We start from the raw sequence: 10,480 nt of genomic DNA on the forward strand, positions 1-10,480 counted from the left end.
ACGAAGGGTATTTTCGTCTTTTGACGTCCCTGTTCCTTCTCTGATTTTTTTTCCAGAAACTTTGTTATGTCTAGAAGTGTCTTCTAAGAACCTATTTTCCTATCCGTTCGAATAGGTACTAAGCCGAATAGCTTTTCCAATCGTTCGGGAGTCTAAGAACTTTTCCCCGACTCAATAAGGTGAGAATAATCTCACTACAATACGGATTAGTTTAAAATTAATTTACGATGAGTGTGTGATCTGAATTGGTTAATATGTGTTATATGATTGATTGTGTGATATCTCTTATGTGCATGTATATGTTATTGAGTGAATTGTGATTATTATGTTATGTCTTGTTATGATGAGTTTATGTATGAGTTTAGTACAATTTTGGCATAACATGTTCTATTTATTAGCATGTTTCATTTATGTTTATGTCATATGTCATTTTTGTATGTAACGCAAATAATCAAGTGATAAGATAAGTAAGAGAGTCGTACCGCCTCGAGCTACATAGGTATTAAGAGAATTCTCTCGAGCCGACCTACGGGCTCATAAAGGGAGTTTTCTCATATGATATGTTTATTAGATGGTGCGAACTATGGGAGGTCACAGCCCCGTAGTTCGTTTCCAAAGTGTACACTGAAATTGGTACGACTACTCTAGGGGAGCCCCGAATAAAATATGATAAGATTTATGATACGAAAGACCATGACACCGTTAGAACTAAAACACTAATAATCGGTTCATGCATTGCATTACTCATCGTTTTGTGAGTTATAGTTATTCTCGCTGAGCGTTGGCTCATATATGTGTATTCGTCCGTATTGTAGGTAAGCAACAAATGAACAAGTGAGGAGGGTGGATCAGCGGCATTCGATGGCTAAGGGGTTGGGTTATGGTTCTGCTCGATTATTTAAAAGACTTCCGCTACGAAATTTTCTAAACACTCGGTTTGAGATTTTTTTTGCTTAAGATATTTTTGAAGTTTAATTCGTTTTGCAAAATTGAAGTTGAACTTTTATGGTTTTATTTCCGTTGAATATTCCAACCATCTACTTTAGTTTGGAATTCCGAATTAAGTATTCCTCTTATTTTCATCAAATGTTTTTATAAGATTTCGAATGTTGGTTATTTTCAATTTATTTTATTTTAAAGTCTAAACTTTATAAGTAAATGAAATGATGTTTAAAAAAAATTATCTATTTTTTTTAAGTAAAAGAATTAAGATAAGTATGACGGTCCGAAAAGTCGGGTCGTCACATTTATTGTGCAATAAAGACTTGGGTCATTAAAAGTACACACGGTCTTCTTCTTTCTTTCCATTTGCACGACAAAACCATCGGACTAAGCAAGAAAAAAAAGAAAGAAGAAGAGAGAAAGAAAGAAAGAAAGAAAGAAAGAAAGAAAGAGAGAAATCGAGAGAGTGAACGATTTCTCGCTGGAGAATAAGAGATGAAGGCCGGAGCTTGGTTTCGAGTTCCGACGGGGTTTGAGGAAGAAATAGAAGATGTGGAGTCCGTGTTCACCATAATTGAGAGGTTTTGGTAGCGTTTAAGATTGAAGAGGATGGAGTTGAGCTCATGGTTTCACTTTCATATCAAGCGTGACTGCATAAGAGTCGCGGCTTAGTGAACGGGTTCCGTTACTTTCAGATTCAATGAAAGTCACTTGTACAAGGAAAGAAGGATCTCGAAGATCAAACTTGTCTCTCGTCCAACATAGTGGTAGTTGTGCGAGTGTGGGCATTGTGTCAAGAGAACAGTAAGGAGTATGGAATAACGGGAACTCGCTATTAAGAGTAGGAGTAGAATTTTGTTGTCTGGTTGCGGGTCATTCATGGATGGCTTGAGTAGTTCCTAGGATCGGAGAAGAGAGATTTTACAAGAAATGAGGTTTCCAAAAATGGTGTGTTGTGTGTTGTGGGTCGTTCATGTATGGCTTGAGTAGTTCCTAAAATCGGAGAAATAGTTCGGCTAACTCCTAGGCCATTTTCAATATTGGTTACCTTATGGTCTCAACCTTCGAACCATTTGCAGTATTGGTTACCTTATGGTTTTGACTGCCGAACCATTTGCAGTGTTGGTCACCTTATGATTTTGACGTTAGTCATGCATATATGTGAAATGGGCCAGGGTAAACTTCTTACAACACATACCGCACACGCAATTAAAAAGAGTTTTCAAGTGAGAAAGAGATGAGACATCCGTATGAGATTGAACGTGGAAATCACATCACATGCATTGTTTCTGCTAACTGGGCGTTAGCTCACTTGTTTTTGGGTAGGATATGTAAATGTAGTAATGGGTTGATTGGTGAGCACTTCCGTGCTGACGAGACTTGATATATGGGCTATTTTGACCCGATGGACTTTTTCGTCGGTAAATGTTTCGAGTCTATGTGTTTTTAAGTTTAGTTGAAAATACGTTATATGTTCTGAGTGTGAATACGAATTGTAAGTCACGACGTCGGGTCGTTTATGGTTCTGTTTATAAAAAAATAAATTCGACCACAAGTTTTCTTAGTAAATAAATGACTCGTCGGGATGTGAGAAAACGTAAGTTTTCGACAATTTTGTAGTCCTCGTAGTTTCTCATATTCGCCCTTGTCTTTGCCGCCTCTAGTTCACGTGAAAATTCAAATCAAAATGGATAAGTGTGTTGAGCTTCTTTTAAATTACGTTTGATCAATATTTTGAACACTTTTGTGATGTAAGAGCGAAGTTTTAATTAATGTTGTAGTGATTTTTGAAAATTCGATGAACTTGTGAAAATTGGGTTTTAATTTTGGGTCCAGTGGTTATCTAGCCATATGAAACGTTAGAAATTTTGAAATAGCCAACGTTTTGCTAATTTTTTGTAAATATCCACGTAAATCTATTTACGCTATCAAAATAATAGAAAATGCAGAGTAAATTTCTAGTAAATATGACTATTTACGAAATATTTACAATAGTTTTTAGCTATTTACGAAAAATTTACAAAACGTTGGCTAAAACGCAAACCCTTATGTTTATGTGGCTTATATCGCTAAATTTTTGTTTAATTTTTCATATGGTGATCTGTGGCTCTCTGCGGTGGCCTGCGGTGAAAACTATCAATATATGTTCAGAACTAGTATTTGTGGCCCCCTGCGGTCCCGCCACAGCCCTGCGGTGACATGTGGTCTTTTGTTGTTCCATGCGGTGACCTGCGGTCTTCTGTTGTGCCTTGCTGGATTTTTAACACGAACAAACCCAAATGAACCGATCCAAACACGAAATTCACCCAAACATGATTACCTATTCGTAGATTTCAATGAAAATAAGATACAAACTTATATTTTATCCTAAATCATTCAATAAACTTAGATTACGACCAATATAATAAACTAATTCATATGGTTTCAAACAAAACCAATAAAGTTTAACCTAAGCAAATAAAATTCGAGATTAATGGCAAAATAATACTTATTTGAGCGACGATGATGATATATACATGATGTACGAGTTGTACATGAGCGAGATTCTGTGATCTCGGATGTGGTCGGTGATAGGTGTGTTTCGTGCGCTTAGTAAACTCATATCTCTCGGCTTGAATTTAGCGAGTTCTCGGGTGTTATTGATGATTTTAGTGTGTTTATGAGGATTTACATGTTCAAAGGAGTAAAAGAGGCTTTATAAGTCTCTCGAGTCATTTCTAGGCAAAAACGAAACAATCAAGAGTTGAAACGGGTCAAAACGGAGCACGAGACGCGAAGGGACAAACATCTGAGCCTTCGTGCGCTGCGCACTCTCTATCGCGTGCTGCGCAGAATGTTCAGACGATCCCAGAGTCAACGAGAGAAATGAGATTATGGTTTTATTACAAAAACACATTTTTGTTTGTAAACAAACGAACAAGTAATATGAACAAATAAATCTGTCAAAAGTTTAACAAAAAAATGAAATAAGACAAAAAAGTAAATCGAGTTTAATAAAACTGCCTAAATAATGATGAATGGCTAGTTATTAAAAATTAAGTTAAGATTGACTATATTTAATGATCATAATTTCAAGTGGCTTAAATTATACCATTTCTCTAGAAATTCAATTTTTCCACCTTCAACCTATACTCTTTTTCCAAATTTCCCAAATTAAAGTGTGTATATATATATATATATATATATATATATATATATATATTACTCATGGTCTTTTTTTTTCTTGCTCGTAATTATTTACCGCCTTGTTTACCAAAACGTGAGAAACCTCAAAAAAAAAAAAAAAAAAAAAAAAAAAAAAAAAAAAAAAAAAAAATTTCCAATTTGTGCAATATTTCCTATTTTCGACTTCGAGCGTAAAATCCAAGCTAACCACTAAAACAAATCTTTTTTCTTTCACGGCCGGAGATTTGTCACACTTTTCTTCTTTCTCATCACTGAAGAACGAAAGAAAGGAGAAAAGCACCGTCGTCGACGACGAAGAAAGAAGAAAAGTGACAAGAAAGAGGGTTTTTTTTTTTTTTTTTTTTTTTTTTTTGCAATGGCAAGCTCGGAGGCTCAACCGAGCCGATCGCGAGACCTCGACAAGCTTCTCCTCCGACCCGGAAATCTCGTCGGACCAACATTCGAACCCGGTCCTGAGGTACACTCTCTTTCCTCTGTATAGTCGCAAACACCTGGTGTGCGTGTAGATTTCGGCCCTGATGTTCGATTTTTTTTCAGCTTAGGGATGACCTAAAAGAGTACGTGAAAGTACTGGTCGTAGGAGCTGGTGGTTTGGGCTGCGAATTGCTCAAGGATTTGGCTCTCTCTGGCTTTCGAGAGCTCGAAGTCATAGATATGGACCGAATCGAAGTCTCCAATCTCAATCGCCAGTTCCTCTTCAGGTTATTTCTTGTTCTAATCACACACACACACACACACACACACACACACCATATGACTGCGTTAAGTACCGAATCAAAGCCTTCATTCAGATCAGAAGTTGTGTTTGGTTGTAGAGTCGACGATGTGGGTAAGCCAAAGGCTGAAGTGGCCGCGAAAAGAGTCATGGAAAGAGTGAGTGGTGTCAATATTGTGCCACACTTTTGCAGGATTGAGGACAAAGAGCTCAGCTTTTACAGTAATTTCAGTATCATAGCACTCGGTCTCGATTCCATCGAGGCTCGTAGCTACATCAACGCCGTAGCTTGTAGCTTTCTAGGTCCGCCTCTTAATCTCGAATATCATCAATCATCAATGCTTTTGTCCGTTCATACCATGCGTTTTTATAGCCGATCACATTCCTAATCCTTACCCTCGGCTTTCTAGTTAGTGTCAAATTAACCTTATGCTTTATAAATCCTTGTGAGGTTATCTTGTTATAGGAATTTTGGTTGACTTTTCCTCGTTACTTTACCCACATTGATGAATTTTTAATAGTTAATAAAACATAAGGCTAATATATCGATAGACAAAACTGAGGGGAGGACTGTGATCGAATTTGAAAGTAGAAGGTATGATTGGGAATTTCAATATAACACAGTGGATATGAGTATAGTTTCTTTTACGCTTTCAATTCTAACATGTTGACATTATATTTGTTGTGTTTTCTTTTTTTACTTCGGGGGAACGTTTAAAGAGTACGATTCTGATGACAATCCGTTAGAGGAAACGGTGAAGCCGATGGTGGATGGCGGCACCGAAGGCTTCAAAGGGCATGCGAGGGTGATAATGCCAGGTGTCACGCCGTGCTTTGAGTGCACGATCTGGCTTTTCCCGCCTCAAGTGAAGTTTCCTTTGTGCACTCTCGCAGAGACCCCAAGAACCGCCGCGCATTGTATTGAATACGCCCACTTGATCAAATGGGGCGAGGTAATAATGATAAATAGCTTTACTTTTTTCTTAGCCCAAGGGTTGGTAAGGACGATTCTCGGGACCTTATTTGTCCCCGGTTCGATTCCCCCTGAATGCAACAATTGGGTCCACTGTCACGGCCTCATGGAATTTAGTTGGGTTTAACCTGGACACTAAAGTTATATAACAAAGATGATAATAATAATAATAATAATAATAATGTCCCAAGAATTGTCCTTACCACCGGGGTACTCACTCGGTCGATAATGCAAGGTCGTCATGGAATTTAGTCGGGTTTTAGCCCAGACACGACAGCTATATAAAAAAAAGATAATAATAATATAATAATGAATATCTCTTCCCTTTTTTTGTACCAATTTTATTCACTAATAAAAGATTTTGTTTCTTATAAAAAAAGTAATAAATAGCTTTTTTCTTTTGTATGTTTAGTAGTTTTCCGTCATCTTTTTTCGTTAGGTAATTTTCAATTTTATTTATTTATTTTTTTCGTACTTGCATTGCAGGCTCATAGTGGCAAGACTTTTGACCCTGATCACCCAGAACATATGAAGTGGGTTTATGATGAGGTTTGTCAATAATAATACCTCGTATTTTCTTCAACAAAAAAAAAAAAAAAAAATCGTTTTTCATGTGGTTAGATCTATTTCTCTTGTTCTTCTCATAACCTGTAGGCTGTCAAGAGAGCTGAACTTTTTGGCATTCCAGGAGTTACATATTCTCTCACTCAGGTCTGACCTTTTGGATTCTGCTTTAAGCTATGGATTTTTTGCGAGTTCTCATCGCTCTGCTTTGGTTTCTATAGGGTGTTGTGAAGAACATAATACCAGCCATTGCTTCAACCAATGCGATTATTTCGGCCGCTTGTGCTATGGAAACATTGAAGATCGCCTCTGGATGCAGCAAAACACTGTCAAACTACTTAACGTGCGTTACTACTTATGAACTCATATACATATATGCTTTCATGAGTATAGGAACTTTGCTTAGTGTAGTGAACTTCACGCTGATGACATCTATGAAGTCGGTCCAGCGTTTGTGTATCGCTTCCATGGTTGTGCTCGGAATGAAATGTTTCCAATAAAATAAAATAAATGATTTAACTCGTGAGGCTATTTCAGGTACAACGGAGCGGAAGGTCTTCACACTAAAGTGACCGAGTTTGTGAGGGACAAAGAATGTCTTGTGTGCGGTCCAGGTGTCCTAGTTGAGCTCGAGACTTCAGTAACATTAGAAAAGGTCAGTTCATCAATCTCCATTTGCTCCTAAATCTTAAAATTTCTTTACATTTTTTACGTTTTGCTTTTCTTTTTCTTGCTTAATTTGGTGAACCTACGTGATATTTTTTTTTATTGCATTTGTCGTATCATTATCTCTGCAAAAATACCTTGATTTGTCCAGTTTTCGGGTTGAAGTAGGCCAATTTAGTCATCGATTTTTGTAATAGATGCGATCTTAAGGGTTTTTCTACGTAATTTTTGGTGATGCAATTACTTATACTTGATTTGCATTTGTTGATTCGTTATACCTGGTCTAGGGTTTAGGGTGGAATGAGGCCAATCTAGTCATCGATTTAATTTTATATTTTTTAACAATGCCTTTTTGAGGATTTATTTACGTAACTTGTGGTGATGATCTCTTGAGTTTTATGGTAGTGATTGAATTGCATATTTTAGAAAAGTTATTTTCAGAAATCCATGTGCGAGAAAATGAGCTTTTGGCTCTACATCATCTATTCTGTATATCAATATCATCAGTGATGGGTATCAATACATCTCTTAAGATTCTTTATCAGAGAAGTCCACATGCAGTCTAAAATTCTCTAATGAATGAACTTTCGGGAGAGAAAGTCACACTTAGGTTCTAAGATATTTTAATCAAAGGGCATTTAGTGGGGCCTAAATTTCTAGAGTTGCATTTTAGGCCACTCTCAACCGACATTTTTTTTGTTACCCTCTTTGTTAGTTGTTTTAGCTATTTCCTTTCTGTCATGCTTTGCTTTTCTTTTTCAACATTTTTTCAAATGTTCTACTGCCTAAAAAATTGTCTGCCGCTCCATCATATAATATTCTAATGCTTTTTAGGCACACTAGTTCTAAACTATTATGCTGCTGCTATTTTTCTTCATGAAATTATTGATTTTGTAAAAAATTTCTTTTCGGAAAGAAAAAAAGTTTTTTCTTTCCCTTTTTTTTTTTTTTTTTTTTTCCGCTAAACAACATTAAACATATTTAAAATTTTGATTTTGTGGAAACTAATTAAATTGTACTATGACCCTAAAACCACTAGAAATAATTTTAAATTTTACAGTGCTTGTTTTAATATTACTTTTTAAATTAATGAATAAGCTATTTTAATTTGTAAATACGTTATAAATTATTTAGGTGTTGAAACAAAATGTGAAAATGGTTAAAATGCTATGAAACAGTCTGAGGACCATTTTGCTTACAAAAAAGGGGAATATTTATACCAATTCTAAACAGAGCTTAAATTCACAACTCGGAGTTGGTTCAAACTTCAAACTGATTTTCTTTGTACAATTAAGACCTGATCGGAGTCATAAAATGCGAAGTTTTGCTTCTGTTTGGAAATTATAGTTCTGTAGTATACTGGAGGAACACCCGAGCCTAGGCTTGTCGAAGACGAGCATTACTCATCGGGGAAAGAATCTTTACATGCAAGCCCCTCCGGTTCTAGAAGAGTTGACCCGGTCAAACCTAGCGTTTCCGCTTTTCGAGCTGATGGGCAAGATCTCGAAGGACGTCGTTCACGCCACTGGGATGATCGTCAAAGGTGACTCCAAGATCTCGGTTCTCAGAAAATTGCGGGTCGTTTTCATAGGAGTCGATGGGGTTGCGGATATGGATACAGCTGGTGGAGCTTAAAATTTTCATTTTTTTTTTTTTGGATCTAGATCTAATTGTTAAAGACATGGAAAGAAAGACACCTTATTTCTCTCTGCCTGTATCTTTATAATTATTGCAGATTGAGGGGTTGAAAAAGAAGAAGATAAAAAAAAAAATTGTGGGGTAAGGTTATAAGAATTTAAACAGTCCTTTAATATTTGTAAAGTTCTCTCCTTTTTTTTTTCGTAGATCTCTTTGGATTTTGCCCATCAGAGCTGTGAAATTGGATTTGATTGCCTATAAAGGTTTAAATTCATTATGCAGTTCTATAACGACTATTTAGTTTAGTGTCAATTACAATTTAATGGTTTGGACATTTTGGGATGCTTTTATATTTCTTGATCATTTGTCGTAATCTTGTAGCTTTCTGAGGTTGACAAATTATGGATTTAAAATTGCTATTTAATCAGTTAAGCATTTGGAATAGTTTTTTTTTATAATTAAATATTATTATTTTTACTTATTACAAAAATAAGTGAATAAAATTGATGGACGGTCGAGGGGACACGAAAAATGGGACAAGAACAGAACAAAAACATAAGACGGGGACAAGATTTGGATTGATAATAATAGAGAAAAAAAAAGAGGTCTAGAAATTGCAAATAAAATTCATTTTTGTATATACTTGGCGCTGGAATTTAATACAATGAGAGAGCTGTGCACATGTCACGTGACGGTGGAAGTCTCAATAATTGCAATTTAGAATTGTTTTTGACGTAAAATTGGGCATAAATAAGGGAATCAAACCGGAACACATCATAGTCCCGTGTTAAGTGTTTGATTCGTAGATCAATCTTGTCTCGTTATTACATTTTTGCAAAACTATAGAAAGATCGACACATATACACAGATGACATAAGGGATAAGGAGAAAGAGTTACGCAAACAATTTTTTTTCATAAATAATTCTTCTAAAAATTTCGTACGATTTTAAGAGTGTCATACTCATATCTAAATAGCGGTTGAAATTAATAAATTGGTAAAATAGTCAAGTTTGTATAAAATGAAGTCAGTTAGTGTTTTTTTTTTTTTAAATATTTAATTGAAAATTTTAAAGACGCGATTAGGTCCATAACCCAATAATCCCTCTTTCTTTTTAAAAAGTATCACATTTATTAAAAAAAATTCACCAACCCACATTAAATTAAATTAATTCTTTAGTTAATTTAATTTAGGGCTAATGAACTATTTTTTTAGTAAAATAAATTTTGGCTATAATCTTTAAATGAGCCAGTAGAATGATTAATTGCAATAAATTCTTGAATTTTAAAAATGATAAATTACTTTTGTAAACAGTCAAAAAAATTTAATTACAATGTAAAAAAATATTTTGCTAACGTAATTTTTGTTATTTTGCTGAAAATTTAAAACTTAAATTATTTTATTAACTAATTAATTTGAAATGATTATTTTGTTATATATTATACTCTAAATGAAACTATGAAGTGAGAAGAATAAAAAAAAAGGTTAAAGAAATAAAAATAAAAAACTGTAAATAATAATAATAAATAAATAAAACAGTATTTAATTAGGCATTCTATAAGAGGAAAGAGAAAGCTTCTGGGTCAAGCAAGGTAATAGTTACATGATTACTGTACTGTTGAATTAGTAATTACATTTGAAGCAAAAAAAAAAAAAAATTAGTAATTGCAAAACACACCCACGAGACTTGTGTTAAAGCACAATTAACAACATTCTATTTCCAAGGAACAAGGAGAAGGCGGTAATCGTACTTAGAAGGCGGTAATCGTACTTAGAAGGGTAATCTCTCTCTCTCTC

At 35.0% G+C, this 10,480-nt stretch overlaps 1 protein-coding gene across 1 annotated transcript; it reads left to right on the forward strand.

Annotated features, from left to right (window-relative positions):
• Positions 1 to 4,183: 4,183 nt before the first annotated feature.
• ECR1 (E1 C-terminal related 1) lies at positions 4,184 to 9,034 on the forward strand. Its single transcript, XM_089616593.1, has 9 exons — positions 4,184 to 4,585; positions 4,666 to 4,829; positions 4,944 to 5,146; positions 5,564 to 5,796; positions 6,303 to 6,365; positions 6,471 to 6,527; positions 6,602 to 6,723; positions 6,918 to 7,035; positions 8,394 to 9,034. Exons 1-9 carry the CDS (start codon positions 4,484 to 4,486, stop codon positions 8,679 to 8,681), a joined length of 1,350 nt encoding a protein of 449 aa, XP_089472719.1. The 5' UTR covers positions 4,184 to 4,483; the 3' UTR covers positions 8,682 to 9,034.
• The last annotated feature ends 1,446 nt before the right edge of the window (positions 9,035 to 10,480 follow it).

This window comes from Urtica dioica, chromosome 6, assembly GCF_054948205.1.
Source record: "Urtica dioica subsp. dioica isolate 48M chromosome 6, U.dioica_male_clone48M_v1_H2, whole genome shotgun sequence".
In the NCBI taxonomy this organism is placed as follows: domain Eukaryota; kingdom Viridiplantae; phylum Streptophyta; class Magnoliopsida; order Rosales; family Urticaceae; genus Urtica; species Urtica dioica.